Raw genomic sequence first — 24136 nt, forward strand, 5'->3', positions numbered from 1 at the left:
AACAAATGAAAGAATAGAAGGCAATGTAAAATATCTCCTGGGAAAAACCACTGACCTGGAAAACAGATCCAGGAGAGATAATTTAAAAATTATTGGACTACCTGAAAGCCATGATTAAAGAAAGAACCTAGAAATCATCCTCCAGGAAGTTCTCAAGGAAAACTGCCCCGATGTTTTAGAACAAGAGGGCAAAATAGAAGTTGAAAGAATCCACTGATCACCTCCTGAAAAAGATCCCCAAAAGAAAACTCCTAGGAATATTATAGCCAGGTTCCAGAATTCCCAGATTAAGGAGAGAATATTACAAGCAGCCAGGAAGAAACAATTTGAATATTGTGGAAACACAATCAGGATAACCCAGGATCTGGCAGCTTCTATACTGAGGGATCAAAGGGCTTGGAATATGATATTCCAGAGGTCAAAAGAGCTGGGATTAAAACCAAGAGTCATCTACCCAGCAAAACTGAGTATCATGTTTCAGGGGAAAATATGGTCATTCAGTGGAATAGAATAAATAAATCAAGCATTCTTGATGAAAAAAACAGAGTTGAATAGAAAATTTGACATTCAGATACAAGAAGCAAGAGAAGCATGAGAAGGTAAACGGGGAAAAGAAATCATAAGGAACTTATCAAAGTTGAACTATTAACATTCCTACATGGAAAAACAATAATTTTAACTGATGAAACTTCTCAGAATGAAAATAGTTGAAGGGAATAGAAATATATATATATATATGTATGTCTATATATGAGGGTATATGGGCATATGAATACATATGTGAATGTGTGTATATATGTTTACAGGTATACATAGAGGGCACAGGACCAATTTAATAGGAATGATACTTAAAAGGTGAAATTAAGAGGTGAAAGAGGAATATAATGAGAGATAGGGAGAGACAGAATGGGGTAAACTATCTCATATAGAAGAGGCAAGGGAAAATGGTTACAATGGAGGGGAAGAATAGTAAGGCAAAAGGGAATGGGTCAACCTTATTCTCATTGAATTTGGCTCAGGGAGGGAATGAAATATACACTAAATACGGCATCTCACCCTACAGGAGAGTAGGGGGGAAGGGAATGAGAGGGGGGATGATGGAAGGGAGGGCAGGCTTGGGGCGAGGGAAATTGGAAGCACCCACTTTTGAAAAGGGACAGGATCAAAGTAGAGAATAGAACAAGTGGGAGGTGGGATAGGAGGGAGGGGAAATACAGTCAGTCTTTTTCAATATATCTACTATGTTATTGTTTTACATTAGCCACACATGTACAACCTATACTGAACTGCTTATCTTCCCAGTAAGGGTGGGTGACAAGGGAGTAAGGGAATGAATCTGAAATTCAAAGTTTTAAAATCAAATGTTTAAATATGTATATATATATGCATATATATATGTACTACTATTAATACTATTTTACATGCAATTGGGAAATAAGATATATAGGCACTGGGGCATAGAGATCCACCATGCCCTACTGGAAAAGTGGAAAGGGGTATGGGAGAAAATATGGGAGAGACCAGATTGGAGGAGGGGATATCCTGTGGGACTGCTATTTTGGGGCGGTGGGTAGGGAAAAAATGGGGAGAAAATTTGTAACTCATAATCTGGTGGAAATGAATGATGTAAATCAGAAGTTAATAAAGCATTTTAAAAATGAAAAAAAAATGTTGCTCTGATATGCAGTTGGATGTTCAACCCATAAAACTGGTCCATCAATATGTACATTTTTAATTTTTGTGCTTTTTTTTAAACAAGCATTTATTCTTTCTACTGCCTCATCCATTGAACAATAAAAAACTCTCACAAAATATGCAAAATCTAGCATAACAAATTCTCACAGTGACCATATCGCAAAATATATTTCATTCTGCCTTTTTAATCCATTACCTCAATATAGATATATTTTCAACGATACTATAAATAGACAATAAGATGAACCCAGAATTGAACTGATGGAGGAAAGTGGATTAGGATGCTCTTCAGGAAAGTTCACAGTCCTATTAATGACATCTTCTTTTTCCCCAAAATAAAGACCCATGTTTTTTTAAAAGACAATAATTTTTCCCCTCTCCCACCCCTAACTACTTTAAAAAAAATATTTCGTTACCATTGATTTTCCCACCAGTCATTTCCAGACATAACCAATATACTCTTTACTCCCAGGCAAAAGAATCCATACTTACAACAAAACACCAACAAAAAACCCCCACAAAAAAACTCAAAAAACAGGTAAAACCAGTTAGCACAATAAGTATGTCTGACTGTATAAAACATTCTACACTCATAATCCTCCATCTCTCTACCAGAAAGGAAGTGCTTCATCTTCTCTTCAAGGCCAAGATTAGTCATTACAATTATTTAGTGATCAGCATTATTTTAGTTTTTATAATTATATTCATTATGCAGGTTATTTTCCTGGTTCTGCTTATTCACTTTATCACTTCTTACCAGTCTTTCTATATTCTCTAAATTCCTTATATTTGTTCATTCCCATGGAACCATAATATACCATTTCATTCATATGCCATTATTTGTTTATCTATTGCCAAATTGTGTACTTACTCATTTTTTTTCTGGGTTTTTGCTACCATACATATAAAAAATTTAAGTAACAAATGTTTTTGTACATATAGGACTTTTCCTGTCTTTGGGTATATGTCCAGTAATGGGATCTCTGCATCAAAAGGTAGGAACAGTTTAGTTATTTTCCCTTCATAATTCTAAACTGTTTTCCAGAATGGTTGGACTAGTTAGTAGCTATACCAATAGTGCATTTAGAGTACCTGTCTGCACACCATCCTTTAAGCGATAACTCTTTATATCTTTTGTCATCTTTGCTAATTTTCTCTCTAGAACTGATTTAATATGTATTTTCTTTTATTGATAATTTAGAGCAATGTTTTATTTGGTTGTTAATATCTAGACTTTTACAAATGATATTTGATATATTCCTCCTGCTTTCCCTCTTCCCATTAATAGCTTTCTTTCTCATTCTAGCTTCATTGATTTTGTTCATGCAGAATCTTTTAAATTTTATGTAGGTGATGAAATGATCTACTTTCTCTTTTAAGGTTTTTTCTACCAGAATATCATTCACAAAAACAGCCACAGTGTGCAATGACTGATTTTGATAGACTTAGCCCTTCTCAGAAATGCAAGGACTTAAAACAATTCCAAAGGCCTCATGATGGTAAATGCCATCGCATCCAGAGAAAGAACTATGGGGGTGGCTAGGTGGTGCAGTGAATAGAGCACTGGCCCTGGAGTCAGGAGGACTTGAGTTCAAATGTGGCCTCAGACACTTGACACACTCACTAGCCGTGTGACTTTGGGCAAGTCACTTATCTCTAATTGCCCTACAAAAAGCAAAAAAAAAAAAAAAAAGAAGTAGGAAGTTAGAATGCACAACAAAGCAGACTATTTTCTTTTTTGTTTTGTTTTTTCTTTCTCATGGTCTCTCCCATTTGTTATAATTCTTCTATGAAATATGACTAATTGAAAATGTGCTGAATAGGAATGTATGTGTAGAGCCATATCATATTGCATGCTGTCTTGGGGAGGGAGGGGGGAAGGAGAGGGGAAACTTAAAACTTATGAAAGTGAATGCTGAAAACTAAAAATAAATAATTAAAAAAAAGATCTTTTCTATCACTTGCTTAGTTAAGGATTTTCCCTCTAGTCTAAGCTATAAAAGATACCTCTTTTCATTCTTCTCTCTCTGTTGATGATGTGACCTTTTATATTTAGGTTAGGTATCCTTTGAGGACTATAGTCTTCTGGGGATACTATATGCCTTAAAGTCATGGAATAGCACAGTCTCCAATGAATAGGTCCCTCAAAGAACAATGGAGAAAGTACATGGTAAATGTCAGCAAGTTGAAACATGTTATGAATGATCAATTATACTAGAGAAATGAGACATCAAAAGAGAGATATGTGAACAAAAAAGGAGGTGAGGTAGTTAAATATTGAAAGTGAGGTATTACTGATGGATAGCTCCTATGATCTATTTGTACTTACGAGATAAAAGAGATTTAGAAGGGCCTGAGCACATTGAATGGACTCTAAATTGAAAACTTATGTGAGGACACAAACAAGAGTAGTAAAGGATAGGCAAGTGTAAATCAGCTGCAATTTGCATCACTGCAGGAAGTACATTGATGACATCATAGATCCACTGAAAATTTTGAAGTAACACAAATGAATTTTATCTAATGATTTTTTTACATGTGCTTTTTATGTATTTTACTACTGATATTATTTGTACAGAAAACCAAATGAAGAAGCAGAATGAAATAGAGGATAGTGCTCAACTTGGAGTCAGGAAAAGTTGGGCTCATTACCCATCTCTGAAATGTATTAGCTATATAGCCATAGGCAAGCTAACTTACCTCTCAACATCTATGAACTTCAGATGAATATCTAAGACTATAAATTATTGAGGAGTTATTATCTGTGTTGATGGAGTTTTTACACTGATAAAATCATTGGTCCTTGATGTATTGACATATTTAAATCAGAGGATAAATCAATCCACATTTATTGAGTGCCAACTGTGTGCCAGGCACTGATCATAGAATTAGAATTTTAAGGGATCTTTGGAATCAGAAAAACCAAAACCCACTTACTTTACAGATAAGGAAACTAGAGCACTTAAATATATGCCCCAAGGTTATCACATAGGCATAGAGGGCAAAGTGTGGGATTCAAACCAATACCTTCTGATCCAAATCCAGTACTCTTTCCATGGCACCGTGTTTTTTTTTTTTTTTACAATTCATTATGCTGATGCATTTTTCTAGCGTTGAACTATATTTGCATTTTTATGTTGATGCTACTTGATCATAATAAATTTATAAATGAATGCAATATACTGTTCACATTTTGTTCATTATTTCATACTTTGCATCTCTCTTAAGTTTTGCTTGCACTTTACTTTTGATGGGAGTTAAATGATGCTTTCTTAGAGAGATGACTATCTTGCTGGTAAACTCTGTGGAGTTCTCATTATTTTTTATCAGCTTCTGAATTTATCCATCATTTTTGTCAAACCAGTCTTAATGTTTGCAAGTATTCTGGCCCAAATGAGTAAATGCAGTGCTATTCACCAAATCTCTGAAAGTGGTCCACTACTTTTCTGTTCCACTGTTGCCAACTGTGTGTTGGTTCAACTTTCAAGTTAGTAACAAACTTTCTGCTCAGAGAAGCTCTAATCTGTTGACATTAATTCTTCTTGTAGCCATCTTGCCTCAGGATTGTCATCTTTGTTGAATGTGAATGTTTAGCTTGGAGAAGATGTCTATGATCAGTCCAGCACTTTGAACCACACATCACCTTTGTCTTCTCACATCCTATCTCTTCTCCTTACAATGACATAGTCTATCGAATGTCAATGTTTTCTTTGAGAGTGTATCCATGAAGTTTTATGTTTAGGTAAATGGAAGACAGTAATGGTGATGAGGTGGTCATGAGATGTACAAGTCTTTAGAAGTGAGTGATTGTTGCTGTTTCCAACTCTATTCCTTTGAAGGACTCCCTGCCATGTCTGATATTCTGTATCTACTCTCACCTTATAGTCACCCAGAATTATGTTTGTCCTCTTTCAGCACATTGATGGTGACAGACTCCAAGTCTTCATAAAATTTTTCTTTGAACTCATCACTGTTATCAAGGTGGGAGCATATACACTGATAATGGCAGCTAGGTGGCTAGTTGGTGTAAGTGAATAGAGTGTTGGGCCTGAAGTCAGGGAGACTCATCTTCCCAAGTTCATATTTGACCTCAGACACTTACTCAGCAATGTCACCCCAAGCAAGTCACTTATCCATTTGTCTTAGTTCCTCATTGTCAAATGTGCTGGTGAAGGAAATGGCAAACCACTCCAATGGTATCATGAAGAGTCAGACATGGCTGAAATGACTGAACAACAGCTTCCTGACTCCAGGTCCAGGATTCTTATCTACTGAGCCACCTAGCTGCCTCTTAAACTTCTTTACTCAGATACCAGTAAGTCTTCATTTTAAAAGCACTTTCATAGGATAACTCCTTTCTGATTAGGGAATCCCAGTTAAAAATAGTTCCTAAATTTCCTAAAACAAAACACTCCCATACCTTATCTTTCATGAAAATGTGAATTTTAAGGGCTAATTTACCCCCAAGAAAGTTCATTGCTTGTTCTTATGATGTCTGGTAGATGATGTTATTGTTTGGCCATTTTTCAGTCATTTCCAACTTTTTGTGACCCTGTTTGGGGTTTTCTTGGCAAATATATACTGGAGTTGTTTCCTATTTCCTTCTCCAGCTCATTTTACAGATGAGGAAACTTGAGGCAAACAGGGTTAAGTGACTTGCCCAGTGTCACATAGCTAGTAAATAGTGGAGGCTAGATTTGAATACAGGTCTTTGTGATTCCAGGTCTGGCTCTATCCACTGTGCCACCTAGCTGGAAGATGGTGGAGACAGGATAAGAAGATCAGATGGGGTCCCATCTGAAGGCACTCCACCATAAGAGTGACCACTGTGACCAAATGAACTGATTTTGCTGTAACACTAATTTTGTAGTTAACTCCTGAAAACTCATGCAGTTGCTTGCTGAGTCTATGACCAATCTGTTCTCTTATGAGATGGGACAAATGGTGTCCATAGTGCCTACAGTACCAAGACAAATGTTATTGGAATCATAAAATATGCCCTGAGGTTGATGAGACAGTCACAGTTAAATTAATAATAATAAAACTACCATTTATCTATATAGTGCTTTTAAGTTTACAAAGCACTTTTACCTAACTCATTTAATCTTTACAACATGAGGAACATTGTTCTTATTATCACTATTCTTACAGACATGGAAATTGAAGGTGGGAGAGGTTAAAGTGATTTATTTAGGGTTATACAGTTAATAAGAGTCTGAGGCAGGAGGAAAAGTATCTTAAAGAGTTTGCTTTATTTTCCAAATACTTCTTTTTACTACTAACGGAGCAAGCCTAAAGATAAGCTCCTAGGTGGAGCACAATAGTTTTTAAAAAGAATTTACACATTTCTTTTTGACATTCCACATATGAATTCTGACCTAAATGTAGTTTATATATTTGGGTGGAAAAAGATGTTAATACTGGAGAAAAAAGACCTCAATTTATAATTATTACTGCATGCAAATGTATTCTTGTCTTTGTTCTCACAAATTCTCCAAAGAAGGTCCACCCTAAATGCTGGAGTATTCTTTTGGATATCTTGATATTTCATGTATACCAAGAGGATAGAAGGGCTATCCACATTAGTCTTCAGTATTGTTAAATGACCAGCCCACTTTCTTTTCTCATCATACATATCTCCGAGGATGTTCTTCATAATGCGTTTCCTATTCAGTTATTTCTTATTTGAAGGAATAAGTGAACTACTAAACCCAATACTTGTGTTTTTGTTGAGCTTGGGGTGATTTGCAATTTTAATTCTTTGGTGATTGTGATATTTCCTGATTCAGCCACATAGCACAACCAGAAAAATACTGATGTGCAGGGTTATGAAAATCACTGCTCAGTTACCCCAAAATAGTAAAGCCTTTTCTCCCCATCCTATTTAATTCTGTGCCTTAATGATATGAGTCCTTGAAAAGCATAATAATAGGTACAACTTTGTTTAATGATCTCATTACTATCTAATGATGTATAAAACAAGGAATTGTATGCTTATAAAAGTTCTTTGCCGTGTGTAGGATGAAAGATTTTGGTCAAATCTTTTATCCAACTTTCTGGCCCCTCAATATATTAATTTATAACAGATGACTTTCAGAGACCCCTTCTGGCTCTTTGTATGTACAACAGAGAGTCCAAATGAAATATGGTATCCTTATATTAGTTTGATATTTGTTTACAGTTGACATTGTGCTGATTGTATGGAGTTCTGCGAAAATGAATAGCTTCCTCAGTAATATCCATAATTACTCAAGAAAATCGAGCCTATCTATACTAGAAAAACCAAGTGGATGAAGAATTTCAGACAACACATGTTTTGTCTAGACGAGGGTAGAGAACCTGAGGCTTCAAGGTCACATGTGGCCCTCTAGGTCCTCAAGTGTGGTCCTTTGACTGAATCCAAACTTCACAGAACAATTTCCCTTAAGAAATGATTTGTTCTATAAAACTTGGACTCAGTCAAAAGGCCGTACCTAAGGATCTAGAAGGCCATATGTGGCCTGGAGGTTGCACGTTCTCCACTCTGTTCTAAACTCTTATGTGCTGATATATAGACAGTTCATAGGGCTTAGCTTGGATAAGATATATCTTGGATAGATAACACGGATGATTAATGAACTTTTAAAATCCTTCTGAGCTCCAAATCTATTAAACGATTATTTCACCAGAACTTCATTCAGAGGAACCTTCCATTTCTTCCTAGTTGACTTTCCTTTTAGAATCTCAAGTCATGGTATTTGTATCTATCTTTTCCTTTAAATTTCTAAAACTTGGAGCACACATTCAGCTATAATTCTCATTTATCATTAACTATATAAGAGTATCCAGCCTGTAGTCAGGAAGACATGAGTTCAAATCAGGCCTCAGATATTAGCTGTGTGACCTTGGGCAAGTCATTTAACTTTTGTTTGCTTTTAATCCACTTGAGAAGGAAATGGATTCCAGTATCTTTGCCAAGAAAACCCCATGGACAGTACAGACATGCTATATAGTTCACTGGGTCAAAAACTGAAAGTGACTGAACAACAATGGAGGGAAGTAGAAGCAAAGGTGGACTTAAAGTTCTTAGAGCTTTTCTCTAATTAAGCTATTTAGGAGGAGGTAATAGTACAGTGAAATAATTTTAGATCCAGAAGATCTGAATTCAAAAGTTGGATTGCATATCACCTTGGGCAAGGTGCTGAACCTGTTTGGGTCTCAGTTTCTCTTCTGTATAATAAGAGGGGGCTAGAGTAGATGACTTCTAAAGTCCTGTTCAGTTCTAAATCTCAGATATATACATCTTTCTCCATTAACTGAATCAATACTTTGCAAAATTTAAACACTCGCAAACACCAGCAGGATGCATTGTTGCCTCATCCCTGGAAGACTTTGTCTACCATGCCACCCTGGGTTACTTCTCCTATTTGAAGTACCCTCAGCCCTCTGTCTCTTTCTGACTGGTTCCTCTCTGAACCTCCTTTTCAGGGAGGAAGCCCAGGCTAATCATACCTTTATTCTTCTCTAGGATGCTCTCCTGTCTTTTCACAGGACTATGTCCTCTGTACCCCAGGGTACTTTCATTCACTTCATTCCCTTTTCAACTTCCTTTTATGTGTTCTCTCCATTAGAAAGGCAGCTAGGTGGCACAATGGATAGGGTGCTGAGCCTGGAGTCAGGAAAGCTCATCTTACTGAGTACAAATTTGGCCTCAGACACTTACTAGCTGTGTGACTAAGTGACTAAGCCAAGTCACTTAACCCTGTCTGCCTTAGGTCCTCATCTGTAAAAAGAACTGGAGAAGGAAACTGCAAACCACTTTAGTCTCTTTGCCAAGAAAACCCCCAAAAGTTGGACAGGCCCTTTTAGAATGTGAGCTCCTCATCTTTCTGCTTGCATTTGAATTCCCAACACTTAGCACAGTACCTGGCCCACATTAATTGCGTAATAAATTCTTGATGACTTCAGTCTTGAAGCCCCTATAGGAAAAAACAAGACATTTGCTTCTAGGCTTTACTGCAAAATAGACAAAGGGTTGTCTTATCTGTAGCGCTGAAGATTCCCAATCTTTTGCTCAATGCCTCCTCCTCCTCCTTCTTTGGCCCCTATGTACCATCCTGCAAGAGAGAAATGGGTTGCAACTCGGGCACTGTTTGGAGGGGCTACCGTCTTCCTGGCATCCAACGGGTCTTTAGGAGTTGTGACATTAGAGTCTTAGTGACAAACAGCTTATAAATTATTATTAAAGGCCCCTCCTCCCTCTGGCCCAAGCCCTTAGTATCCTGGCAGGCCGACACTCCCCAAAATGCAGCTCCAGCTGCCCAGAGGCCAGGCGGTAATTGATGTTTTCCAAACTGCGACGAATTCAGCTGACCGCCCAAGACAGGGGCTATGTTCATACGGGACTATTGCATTTGTGCCAGGCCTCGCTCTCCTGGTTCCAGCTGCTCCAAACACTCCCATCCATCCCTGGCCCTAGAAATTGGTGAGCACGCCTCCATTCAAACATTCCACCTAGTTCCAAGCTCTGGAAGAAGCGCATGCGCCCAGTCCCTCACTTCTCCAGGTAGGGAAAAGACGCGATGGATCCAGCCTCTCCCGCGCGCCGCGCCTTCGTCGGCGCGTGACGTCACTGGGGAAGAGGCCTGTAGGGAGGGACCCGAGTCCTCATTGGAGACCTCCTTGAGGCGTGCGCGTGCGGGTGACGCGCCTGTTCCTACCTCGGGGAGGGAGGCGAGGGGGAAAAGAAGGGGAGGGGACGGGAAGGATAGGAGGAGAAGGAGGAGGAGGAGGCGGCGGCGGCGGCGGCTGGGGTTGGGGGGGAGGGCGGCCGGATCATGGCGGACCAGATCCCACTGTACCCGGTGCGAAGCGCCGTTGTGGCGGCAGTAGCCGCCAACCGCAAACGAGCGGCCTACTACAGCGCCGCGGGGTCCGGGCCTGGGGGCGAGCGGCATAACAGGTAACCGCTAGGGCGGGGTCAGACACCACCCTTCCCCTTCCCCTTTCTCCACCCCTTCCCGCCACTCTTTTCGCGGCCCCCTCTCTCCCTAGCTCTCAGCCTCCGGCCTGCGATGCCTGATCTCGGGCCGGCTGCGGCGACTCCTGGGCCCCGCCCGCGGTCCCGGAGTGGGGGCGGGGGCGGGGGCGGGAGCAGGTTCTCACCTGGCCCGTCCGGAGTATCTCCGGGGCGTGGCATCCCGGCCCGACCTCTGCAGGGAGGCCCGCCCTTGACCGCCGCCCTAGACCTCCAGCTGCTCTTTGGGTTTTCCCCACTCAGCCTCACTCTCCACCCCGGGATTGCCGGGACAGCTAGGCCTCTGTTCAGTTTTGCTTCGAGCCCAGAATTGCCAGGTGAAGGCGGCAGGGGTGATGCTGCTGGCGATGCTTCGTTTTACCCCGGGGCAGGGGCTGGCCTGGCAGGAAAGTCATTGGCCCTCGTTCCTGTGTATCTAGAGCTGGCTGGAGACCGGGCCCCATGAAGTTGATAGTCGATGCTTGGTGCACAGTGTAAATAAATATTTAAGATTTCTCCCTGGGATGTCCAATGTGCAGGGTCCTAGAAACAGCGAATGCGTTCAGAAATTTCTGTATTGGTGGATCCAGTCCTGACCTTGCTGTTCCTTGGGTAATTTCGGAAAGGCAAAGGGGCGACTGTAAAGATAAAAGAGTAAATGGCCCTCCTTGACTGACCCTACAAACATTTGTCATGAAGCTGAAATAAAGTAATTGGTTAAAGCTAAACACATACTACTTCGATGAGTTTTCACCCAATATATATTAGGAGGGAGAAGTACTACTCTTAATTTAAAAAAAAAAGTACCGAATCGTGATAAAGTCATTGAAGACCTTGTAGTTTCAAATCTTTGCAAAGTGTAACGTCGGCAATAATTCACCTTTTATAAGGAGACATTCTTTTCATTTTTCAATTTATAGTTGTAAAGTGTTTTCAACAAGGTGGATTATGATGAGAATCATTCGCAAACTGATGACTTGCAGCCAACTGTGGTTAGTGGAAGAATTATGCGACTCTTTCCTCCCAATAGAATTCTAGACTTTGAAGGGAATTTAGAAAGCTTATCCTTTATTTTACAGTTACATCATACAACTAGGTAATTAGCTAGAACCTAATAGTGACTCCTAATCCCTTCAATGTTTTTTTCCTTATTGTTGTCTTCTGCCCCTTTAGTATATTACATCATTCATATCTCATGCCTTTTAAACCTTTTTTTTTTTTTTGGTAGATGAAACTAGATAAAAAACTGAACTAAACTAGATAAGAAACTTTTTTTTTATATTTTTCTTATTGCTTTTTTGGAGGGGGAAGGGCAAGGCAATTGGGGTTAAGTGACTTGCCTAAGGCCAGAGGGCTAGATTTGTCTTAAGTGTCTGAGGTCGAATTTGAATTCAGCTCCTCCTGACTCCAGGGCCAGTGTTCTATTCACTATGCCACCTAGCCGCCCCTAGATAAGAAACTTTTCAAAAGGGAAAAAAAATGCATTTGGAGTCCTTGAGATTATTATGTAATGAATTTCTAATCTTCCTGTACATAGTTCAGTTTACTACAAATCTTGACTGACTTAATTTTTGTCAGCTTTTCTTAGCTGGAGTTCAAATATATAATGGAACTGGAGTCTATAACTTTGTCCACCAATGATTTTTCTGGTGATGTTGTCTTCCACTTTTGAGAAAGGGTAGGGAGAAGCTAGTGATAGAATAGAAAAACTCCTTGGCCTTAGCTACTTTACTGATGTCTACTTAAGCAAGATTATTTTATTTTATACCCATATTTCACTTTGTTAATGCATAATCATAATTTTTGTTATGATGAGCTACTTTATTGTTGTGGTGGGGGCTCTGCCCACCCAAAAACTATTGGGGTTTCATGATGTGTCGTGGTGGAACTGTCTCAAAGAATTCAGTCAGACCATCTCTAATCCAAGTATAGGCATTTATTGAGATTGATGCCTCTCATGAAGTGGGCTAAGTTCCAAGAAGAACCAGCAACTTCAGAGAAAGCAAGATGGATTTTTACAGGGTAAAGATGCTCATCACACAATCAGAATTTACATAGAATATAGGAACATGGTTAATATTAAAAAGGAAGGAGGAGTTTGTTAAGGGATTATGTAATGTAGGAGGGGTCCCATGTGTGGTTGGGTGGTTAAACATTCTGGTTGTGCTGCCCTCCAATTGGCTAGCTATTGTCCTGTCTGGTCAAGATAGATAGTTGGGTATTGTGGTCCTGTCTTGGGCCAGATAGATGATGTGATTGTGATTGAGTCCAAGAATACACCTGTTGTTTTGGGAATGAGTCTGGGGGCAATACTAGGTGGAGGCAGTAGCTGGGTTCCCATTACATGGACACACCTGCTCTGTGTGAACCAAGAGTTCAGGGACACACCTGTTGTTCCAGTGAGCAGTGAGGCATATATGAAGTTAGGACATTGGCAGGGGGGTTAGGTGGGTACAGTGGGCTTCCTGTTCAGTGGGGCCAGGCCTAAATGAAGTTAGAATTTTGGGGGTGGGGCAGCTTTATTAGGATTCCATCATTATTACCTGTAATTTTAATTTATGAAGAAAATGCTTGTAATGAAGATATCCCTTTACTGGTGAGTAAATATCACTTTTTGTTGAAGTGTAGAATTCCTTATTCTGTAATTGGTATGAAGATAAAATGCTAATGCATTATGGGCTCAAATCATGTCTCCATATATGTTTTCAGTTTACTCCTCAGTGTAGGGCTTCTGGCCAAGGTCAGGCACCATTCTCCTTTTCCCTTTTGTGACTTGAGGTTGTCTGAGCATCTTTTGCCATACTTTCTCAGTTTTTCTTTCAGTACAGGGGACCAGACACTGACTTTAGGTTTTGTTCAGTCCAGGAGTATTTGCAGTCAGATCCACTTAAGTTTTATTTAGAAGTGGTGTTAGGCTTTGAGTTTATACTTCTCATACAGTACCTGGCACAAAGTAGGTGCTTAATAAATGTTCATTGAATTGAATTGTCCTCTTTGAGATCTGATGTCCTGTAATAAAAGCTACCTTTTATTATCTATCTCTCCACCCTTAGCAGTTTCTAGCTGCTCTACTTTTTTTTTTTTTTTGCTTTTTGGAGGGCATTTGGGGTTAAGTGACTTGCCCAAGGTCACACAGCTAGTAAGTGTTATGTGTCTGAGGCTGGATTTGAGCTCAGGTCCTCCTGACTCCAGGGCTGGTGCTCTATTCACTTTGCCACCTAGCTGCCCCTTGCTCTACTTTTTACAGAGAGAGTTTCAGCTTTGGAACTCTCTATGTCACCTCCATACTACTAACCTAGCCTCCTCCTACCCTTCCAGTTTTATGCCTTCCTCTCCATACTGGCCACTTTGCTGTTCCTCAAACAAGAAACTTCCATTATTCATTTCTGGGCATTTTCTCTGCCTGTCCCCCATGCCTGAAATGCCCTCCTTCCTCATCTTGGCTTCCTTTCAGTCCCAGATAAAATCTCATCTTCCACTGTCAGCTTTTCTCAACCTCTTTCTGATTTTAGTGCCTTCCCACTTTTATTTTTTTCTCTATTCATCCATCTTGTCTCTCCTGTTAGATTATGAACTACTTGAGGGCAGGGACTGTCTTGGACTGTCTTTTGTCTCTTTTTTAATCCCCAGTGCTTAACACATTGCCTGGTATCTAGTAGGTGCTTAATAAATGTTTATTGACTTTATGACTTGTCACTGCTTTAATTAGAATGATTGTATAATTGTTGCCAATGTACTTGACATTCTTTTTTTTTTAGTTAAATTTATATTTAGTTGATAGTCCTTTCTGAAACCCTAGTTTTTTCTTCACAAAGAAGACTTTTTATTTAATTTGTGGTATATCTTTTGTATTAAAGATGTGAAATTGACTTTTTTGTTTGCTACTTATACCACTTGGAAGAAATTGTATAAAAATATTTTAGGTCACTATTTCTGAATTTTTGAAGAATAAATTTTTTTTTTAGCATACTAATTGCTTAGTATAGCTTTATATTGCTTAGTAGTATAAATTGAGGGATGGGTATACCACTTACTCCAACTGTTTGATTTGGGTTAGTACTTTGGTTGGCAAATGGGTAGAGCATGGAATTAGAGTATGAAGACCTGGGTTCAAATGTAGGCTTTGCTAGTTACTATCTAAACTTGGGTAAGACAGTTTGTTTTTGGCCTTCAGATTACCATTTGTGTAATGAGGTGATTCTAGATAATATCCCAGGTCTCTTTCAACTCTAAATCTGTGCTAGAATGCTTGCAGGTAGCTAGGAACTTGTTGGGTCTGGGGAAAACAGGAAATCTAACACTGGCTTTACCTATCTTGCTCCAGGACTCACAGAAATAGACAGCGAAAACTATTTATATTCTTGTCCCTTTTCTTTTAAATTCAGTCAGTGGGTAAACTAGGATAGGAAAGATTAACTGACTTTTGAAGCCTCAGTGGCCTTTGGTAAAATTATGGAATATTTTTTCTTACTTCCTTTGCAATAGAGTTACAGATTTCGAAGAGACCTTTGAGTGCTTATTCTTACATTTTTGAGGTATTCAGAGAAAAATAATTGTCTCTCTTCTCAAGGAAATTAATAAGGCACAAAAATGTGAAAGCTCGCTTAAGACTTAAATAACATAAATGTTAATTTTTCTTTGGCCTAGAGTCAAAGAAGTCATGCACTTCTTTTTCCAGTGTAGATTGTTACTTTCTTGGCTGTTTAATTGACTGGGGTACCGAAATGGTAAGGGACTTACCCAGGCTCAAACTAGTGTATTGGCTATCACAGGACTTGAACTCAGGTTTACCTGACTCTGAGGTCAGCCATCTACCTGCTAGGACATGTGAATAACAACAACAATAATCAACATAGAATGCTTTAAAGTTTCTGAATCTCATTGTGTATCATCTCATTTGAGGCTAATGAACCTGTGAGATAGGTATTATCTCCATTTTATAGATAAACAGATTTAGAGAGGTTAGGCTACTTTGGAATGATCACATAAGAAACAAACAAATAAAAGTGTTTCTTGACTGCAAGTCCAAGTTAGGCAACTGCTTGCTACTGCAGTAAATTTTTTCCTGTTGAGTCATTTTTCAGTTGTGTACCACTCTTTGTAACAACATTTGGATTTTTCTTGGCATTGCCATTTCCTTCTCTAGCTCATTTTACAGATGAGGAAACTGAGGCAAACAGTGTGAAGTGACTTGCCCAGAGTTACTCAGCTAGTATGTGTCTGAGGGTAGATTTAAAAAAATTTTTTTTCAATATTTAATTTTTTCCAATTACATGTAGACATTTTTAACATTTTTAATTTAAATTTTTTTGTTCCAAATTTTCTTCCTCCCTCTCTTTTCTCCTCCCTCATTGTGAAGGCAAACATTTTGCTTTTGGTTATTATATGTGTGGAAAATATTACCATATTGGTCATGTTGTAAAAGAAAAAACAGACAAAAAATCCCCAGGAAAAATAAAGTTAATACAAAGTATGCTTTTATATGCATTCAAACTTCAGTTCTTTCTCTGGAGGTGGGTAGCATTTTTCTTTGTAAATCCTTTAAAATTGTCTTGCATCATTGCATTGCTGATAATAAGCTGAATCATTCACAGTTGATCATCTTACAGCTTTGCTGTTACAGTGTACAGTGTTCTCCTGGTTCTGCTCACTTCATTTTGTATCAGTTCATATAATTCTAAGTTTTTCTGAAAGCATATGGCTCATCATTTCTTATGGCACAGTAGAATTCCATTACAATCATATACCATAGCTTGTTCAGCTTTTCCCCAATTGATGGTCATTCCCTCAATTTCTAATCCCTTGCCACCACAAAAAAGGGCTGCTATAAGTATTTTAGTACATATAGGTTCTTTTCCTTTTTTTCATTGCTGGATCAAATGGCATGATGTTTTATAGCTCTTTTGTTGCAATTTCATGGTGTGTCATGGTGGCACCCTCTCCAAGAATTCAGTCAGAACATTTCTAATCCAAGTACAGACATTTATTGAAATTGACACTTTTCATGAATTAGGCTAAATTCCAAGAGGAATCAGCTGCTTAGTAAGACAACACAGGCAAATTTGTAGTGTGTTGATGCTGATTACATAATAGAAATTATGAATATTAATAAGGCAGGAAGGGTTTGTTTAAGGGATTAGGTAATAGACAGGGGTGCTTTTTATGGTTCAGTGATCAGATACCCTGGTTGTGCTGCTTTCTGATTGACTAGCTATTGTGGTCCTGTGTGATCAAGATGGATAGTTAGGTATTATGGTCCTGTCTTGGACTAAATGAATGATGTGATTGTGGTTGAGTACAAGAACACACGGTTCAAATGTGTGAATTGGATCTGGGGGCAGTGCCTAACTAGGGTCAGTGTTTATATTGAGTCTGGGGACCTGAGTTTTGGTTAAAGACATACCTGCTTCTCAGTGGGGCCAGTAAGGAAGTTAGAATGTTGGGGTTTGGGAGCAGCTTTATTAGGATTTTGGGTATAGTTCCAAATTGCTCTCCAGAATGATTGGATCAGTTCACAGCTCCATTAACAGTTGCAATAGTCAGGATTTTCCCACATCCCCTCCAGCATTTGACATTTTTGTTTTCTGTCATATTAGCCAGTCTGATAGGTGTAATGTGGTTATTCAGAGTTGTTTTAATTTGCATTTCTCTAGTCAGTAGTGATTTGGAGCATTTTTTTTTTCATATGATTCTTAGAGGTAGAGTTGAGCAAATGCATTACAGATAGGAGGGACAACTTGTGCAAAGATATAGAGAAAGCAGATGAATTGTTGTGTGTGAGGACCTGAAAGAAGGCCAGTTTGACTGGACTGTAGTACATGAAGAGGGAGGAGTAATGTGTAATAAGGCTGGAAAAGTAGGCTAAGGGGTTTAAATGATAAAGGAATTTGTATTTGATTCTTGGGGCAAAGTTGAATGCATGTGGTCAGACTTTAGGAATACCACTTAAGCTGCAGTGTGGATGAATTGGGGTGAGGAGAGGCTTGTGCAGAGAGAGTGATTAGAAGATGTTTGTAATGTGTCCACATAAGAGATGGGGGCCCAAACTAGGAAGATTAATTGTGAAATGTAATCAAGTTAAGTGTTTTTAATCTAGGGGAGCAAGAGATTACTTGAGATTGAAATGATCTGGGAAGGCTTTGTGGAAGACCATCTTGAGTTGTTGGACCTGAAGAAAGATCAGAATTTGGCTGGAAGGAGGGTATGAACAAAGTTTTTTATGTTTAGTTATAACTGATTTTGGGGGATAATGCTCAAGATTATTGGGGAAAATTGAAGTGTGTGAGAGAGAAGAGGCAAGATAGTTATAACAGAAAGAAGAGAGGATTTAAATCAAAGGACCTGACTTCACATCCCAGCTCTGCTTCTTATTAGCTGTGTGAACTTGGTCAAACCACCTCTTTATATTAAAGATCAGTTTGAGGTATCCTAGCCTGATAAAGAAGTTGATGATATGGAGCTGCTACTCCATCAGGTGGAGCAGGGGCATATACATAGACCATATATCTGGAATTTGTTTCCTCATCTCTAAAATGAGGAGACTGAATTAGGTGATCTCTAATGTCTTTTTCATTTAGAAAAGTAAGTAAGCTAAAATTTGTTGTTGTTGTTGTTGTTCAATTGTGTCCAACTCTTCATGACCTCATATGGGGTTTTCTTGGCAAAGATCATTGGAGTAGTTTGCCATTTCCTTCTCCAGTGGATTAAGGCAAACAAAGGTTAAGTGACTTACCTAGGCACCCAGGTAGTGAGTGTGTGAGGGAGGATTTGAACTCAAGTATTCCTGACTCCAGGCCTAGCATGCTATCCACTAAGTCACCTATCTGCTTCCTATAAGTTAGAATAGTTACTTTTAACTCTTTTTTTTGGTCATGTAGTCCATATTTGTATCATCCACAGGGTATAGATTGGATTAGATAGATGATTTTTGTTTTGTTTGTTTTTTTGGAGGGGCAATTGCAGTTAAGTGACTTGCTTGAGGTCACATGGCTAGTAAGTGATAAGTGTCTGAGGCCATATTTGAACTCAAGTCCTTCTGACTATAGGGCCAACGCTCTATTCACTGCACCACCTAGCCACCCCTTCGATAGATGATTTTTAAAATTCTACCCTGACATGAGAGATGATGTCAGATGCCTTGTGGCTTCTACAGTTATAATGAATACAATTTCCTTTATTTCCTGAATATTTATTAACTTCAGTTTCAAAGGGTAAATAGTCTGATATTATTTTTAAAATCTTTTTTTCCCAAAAATTTTAAAAAAGAAATATATTTTGTCATCGGTATGACTGCTGCCTCAGTTTTTTTTTTTTAAATAATAAAAATGGGATCCTTTCCACAATTTCCAGAAGGGTGATTCATTCACAAAACCAGCCTGGACTGCATCCTATTAAATGGGGCCAAGAAATTTGACTCTGGAGACAAGTGCTGTCATTGGTGTGGGGTAGCAAATGAAATGCTCCCATATGTTCTCTGCCTTCAACTGAGTGAGGCTATTGTCTGATAGCATACTATTCTAAATAGATTAGTTGAAGCCATCAAAAGTGCCAGAAAAAACAGATTCTGGTAAATTTAACAGTACTAGGACTGGGAGAGGACTTAAGATTGAATTTCGTATTCTTGAACAATAAGAACCTTTATCATAGATTTTATTGTGCCCTTTGAAAACAGATATTCTGCCTTCTAATTATCCAGAGCTAGGAAAATTGAGAAATACCATATAGATTGTCAGCATCTGGCCCAGGGAGCCTATAGACTCTACTGCAACTCACTGGTCAATAGTGGAGGCTGTAGGAGAATGGAATCCAGCTAAGGACTTTGTACTATCTGAATTAAAGATCAGTTTGAGGTATGCTAGCCTGATAAAGAAGTTGATATGATGGAGCTACTACTTCATTAGGTGGAACAGGGGCATAAACGTAGACCATATAACTGGAGTTAGGCAGTATGCAGAATGAACTCTTGGGAAGAAATACAATAAGAAGTAACTGTGTTTTCTTATTAGTTTATATATAGTATTCTGTGATGTTGCCTTATGATCCGTTTTGTGATCGAAATGTGCATATGTAATATTTCCTCTTTTGATTTTATATTGTACTTATACTGTTATCAGATATTTGATTTTTTAACCATATAAAATGTAATCTATTATTGAAATACTTGCAAACTTAAGCATTAATTACTTTATTAATTACATAACTTTTTACTTAAGCATTAATTAAATAAAATAAAATATCATTACCTTTGTTCACCACAAATATTGTAAAGTGCTATATTTTCCATTCACTGTTCTTTATTGGTTTTGAACATTTTACTGTTTGTTAACACAGATGTAGTATCAATAGGATTGTATGTTTATTTTTTCTGTGGTTTATAAAAATTATTTTTATTTTCGTTTTCTCTCTCCATTGAAAAGGCAAGAAATATGATACCCATTATACATATGAAGTCATGCAAAACATTTCCATATTAGCCATATTCTGCACAAAAGAAAAAGAAAGGAAAAAAAATAAACTTCTGTTTGCATTCTGAATCTTTCTGGTTTGTATTTGGATGTGGATAAGGTTTTTCATCATGAGTCCTTTGGAGTTGTGGATCTTTTTCTTGATCAGAGTTACTAAGTCTTTGACAGTTGATTATCTTTACAATATTGCTATTACTGTATAGGTTGTTCTGGTTCTTCTCATATCACTTTGCATCAGTTCATATAAATCTTCCCAGGCTTTTTTGAAACCATCCCATTCGTTGTTTCTTATAGCACAATAGTTTTCCATTACATTCATATACTATAACTCGTTCAGCCATTTTTCATTTGGTGGGCATCCCCTCAGAAAAGAAATGATATAAATATTTTTGTACATATGGGTCTTTTTCCTTTTTTCTTTGATAGAATTGTAGAACTGGAGAGGAACTATAGACGATCTAATTCAGTCTTCATTTTATTTGATTTATTTTCAATTCTTTTTAAAAAGTTTTGTAATTGAATCGATCTATTTTGAGTGTATTTTGGTAGTCTCATTTCCAGGTGTTCATGCATTTTGGAGTTTTGAATGGGATTTTCTATTCTATTTTTCTTTTCTGTTAGTCCTAGATTTTACTATTGTTTTATAAAAATCAGTCTTCAGTTGAGTAATATGATTATACTAGGTACTAGAATGTTTATTATTTCTTTGTTAATTTATTTTGTATCCTATTTTACTGACGCTATTTTGTGTCTCTTTTTCTCCCCTTTCTTCCCCCTTCCCCCAAGTATCTAGGATTTTCTAGACAAATTTTGATGTCTTCAGTATCTAGGGATGATTTAGTTCTTTTCTAATGTTTATGCCTTTAATTTATTTCTTTTATTGCTATAACTGTTACTTCTAGAACTGTGTCATATAAGAGTGGAGGAAAGGAAGCATCCTTGCATTTCTCCTATTTTGCTTGGAAGTGCTTCTACTGTGTTCCCATTGAATGTGATTCTAGCTTTACAGTTATAATAACCAGTCTTGTTTCAATGCTTTTTAGGGTTTTTAAGCAATAAAAGCATGTTGTACTTCATCAAAATTTTTTTTCTTTATTTTTTTTGATACAGGATTGGAGTTTTTAAGACTGTGGTTATGTTAATTGATTTTCAAATGTTGAATCATCCATCCCTTACATTTTTGGTATAAATTTACTTAGGTCATAATAAATGCATTTTTGGATATTTATAGGGTTTTTTGGATATGATTTTATTTAGAAGTTTTATATCACTGTTCTTAAGTGATGTTGGCCTATAGTTCTTTTTCTTTGCTTTTAACTTCCCTGGCTTAGATTTTGGGACTCTCTTTGTCTAATAAAAGGAGTTTGGTACAGTGTTTTCTTACTCACTTTTTTTCAGAATATTTTTTGTGGTATATCACATTTTAGGTGTTTGATAGAATTTCTTAAACAGTGCATTTGAATTAGGGTTCCTCCCTCCCCTTTTTGGGTAGTGCTTTGTGTTTTGTTCAATTTCATTTTCTGAAATTGGGTTATAGAAGATCTCAGTTTCATGTTCTGTTAATTTGGGTATTCTTTCTTTTTTTAGGTAAACCATCATTTTGCTTGAAAGTCATTATTTGTATTAAGTTTTGTTAGTTTTTTATTTCTTTTTTTTGTTGTAATTTCACTTTCATTTTTTTATTTTGGTAATTTGATTTTCTTTTTAAAAAAATTAAAATAGCTAAGACTATATCGATTTTGTTAATCTTGTCAAAGAACCAGATTTTAATTGATAATTTCTGCAGTCTTTTTGTTTTACCTTTTATGTATTTTCCTAATTTTCAAGATTTACTTTTAATGTGCCTATTTTGGGTTTGTTTTATTGATTTCCTAGTTTTTAAGATTGCATACTCACTTCATTAGTCCTCATTTTCCCCCTATTTTGTTAATGTAGAATTTCAGCGGTAGTCTCTGAGGACAACTTTAGTATATACCAGGAATTTTAATATGTTGCATTGTCATTTCTGTTCTTTTACATATCTACTATTTGTTTCTTTTTAAGTTTAAGTATTAAGTTAGTTTAGGTATTATTTTCATTTTTATCACATTGGCAGAGTAACTATGGTCAATAAGTATCTCAGTTATTTTTACCTTTTATGAATGTAAATAGTGCTTTGTGGTCATGGTTATGTAAATATTAATTCTGTCTTGGTTAATTTCCATGTGTTTTGTTGATTTGTTTTTAGTTAATTTCGATTGGAATTTTTCTTATCTTTTTTATTCTTTGTAGAAGTATTGAAGATTTTTGTGGACTTATTTTGTGTATTTGCTACCTTGCTGAAGCAACTAAATGGCTTAGTTCTTTAATTTTCTGGGATTTTCTAAGTGCCCATAGTATTATCTGCAAGGAGTGATAATTTTGTTAATTCTTTGCTAATGTTTGGTTATAATTTTTATTTTTTCTCATTTTACTAATCTCTTTGTTTTAACTCATGAGGAACCTGAGGCTCAGAGTGGTTAAGTGACAGATACAAAAGCTACACAAGGTGACTTTGCAAGTGGCAGAGGCAGGATTTGAACCTAGAATCTCTGTTTTCAAACAAGAATTTGGTGGAAAAGTTTGGTTAAAACTAATAGTGCAAATTAACCTTATGTTTTCTTGTGTATTTTGATGAGGATTGTCACTCATTTCTGTAGTTAAGGATTTTAGATGCATTTTTTAAAAGGATCTTAATGATTTCTTTTGCTATACAAAAGAAATCATGTTATATTTGCCTATTAAGCTATGAAAAATTACTTTGAGCTAAAATTTATAGTTTGTTGCAGGGGCACATAAACTTATTTTTCCCTTACTGAGTAGTTTTAGGATTTTAGCTGTATTGGCGGTTGTCCCACATAAAATATTTCTGTGCTTATACATATGCAGTCAAGAAAAAATGTTTATTTTTTTTCTTGGGCAAGTATGATACAAAATTGAAACTTAATGTTCCCTTTTAATATGAACTTGTTGGTCAGAAATGTTAAAGCTATCAACATTTAAATAATTTTAAAGGTAGGTTGATTAGAACCAAAGTGAATTTAAAACAGTTATACTTCACTTGTATCCATTTAAATTATAGTCCTTGATATGGCACTTGATTTTCTTTTTGAAAGTTGTTAAATATTTTTACTATTTTACCCCAGGCAGCCATGTTTTTTTAGTCAAGATTTCTTCCTTTAGTAGCACTCTTGCTGTGAGTTTGATATCTTCTTTGTTCATATTGTTTTCACTGCCTTTTTTTTTAAAGTTTCTAGAATTACACTTAATTGCTTGAAACCTTGATTTTCCCATGAGTGACAAACCAATTAAGTGTGTGACATCAAGCAACAAAGAAACTAAGATTTTATCCTCATTCTAACTATTAAAAAATCCATTATTCATTATCTTATTGTTTTTAAATACTGAGGTAAAATTTTATAACACAATGGGAAAATTGCTTTTGAAATAGAATAAATTGCTTGCCAGTTCAAAGGCTGCATTTCTGAAGTCAAGCTTACTAAACAAGATCCTTGTAGTCATTATCTTTACCCAGTGCACTTCATTTTTAACAGTGAACTTGTTAAAATTGTAACTCTTGATAGGATGCAATCTATGCAAAAACTTTATGAAGAAGTTCACTTTGTGTATTGCATATTGTAATTATACTACTATATTACTATTACATATATAATTATACTACTACAAATACTACTATAATTAAACATACTACGTTGGTAAGTGGAGTTTTAGTTTTACTTTTAAAATTTTATATATTTTCAAATTCAAACTTGATTCTGTTGAACTTAAATTTAAATGTCTCCTTATAATTGTTATCCATTGATTTCCCTTCAATGTGTAAGCCATAAAGAATAAGCTCAAACCTGCTTCCAAAGAACATTTCACAGAGATTAAAAGTCAGCTGTCCTTTACTCCTGATTGTTTTTCCTCCTTTCTCTTCAGAACATTGTTCTTTCAGCTGTCA

At 36.9% G+C, this 24136-nt stretch overlaps 1 protein-coding gene across 7 annotated transcripts in view; it reads left to right on the plus strand.

The window, feature by feature from the left end:
* Window positions 1-10348: 10348 nt before the first annotated feature.
* The window catches only part of ATP9B (ATPase phospholipid transporting 9B (putative)), a 509413-nt gene continuing 495625 nt past the window's right edge, over window positions 10349-24136 (plus strand). Inside the window, exon 1 of one of the 7 annotated variants that reach the window (XM_069095002.1) lies at window positions 10349-10636. In XM_069095002.1, coding sequence (XP_068951103.1) covers window positions 10512-10636 — 125 coding nt within the window. In that variant the 5' untranslated portion in view covers window positions 10349-10511. The remainder of the gene's footprint in view (window positions 10637-24136) is intronic. The other 6 variants (XM_069095000.1, XM_069095001.1, XM_069094996.1 and 3 more) reach the window with 6 other exon arrangements.

The sequence above is a fragment of the Petaurus breviceps genome, unplaced genomic scaffold, assembly GCF_028583685.1.
Source record: "Petaurus breviceps papuanus isolate PSGF00001 unplaced genomic scaffold, PetGlider_PUasm1.0 224, whole genome shotgun sequence".
Taxonomy (NCBI): Eukaryota; Metazoa; Chordata; class Mammalia; order Diprotodontia; family Petauridae; genus Petaurus; species Petaurus breviceps.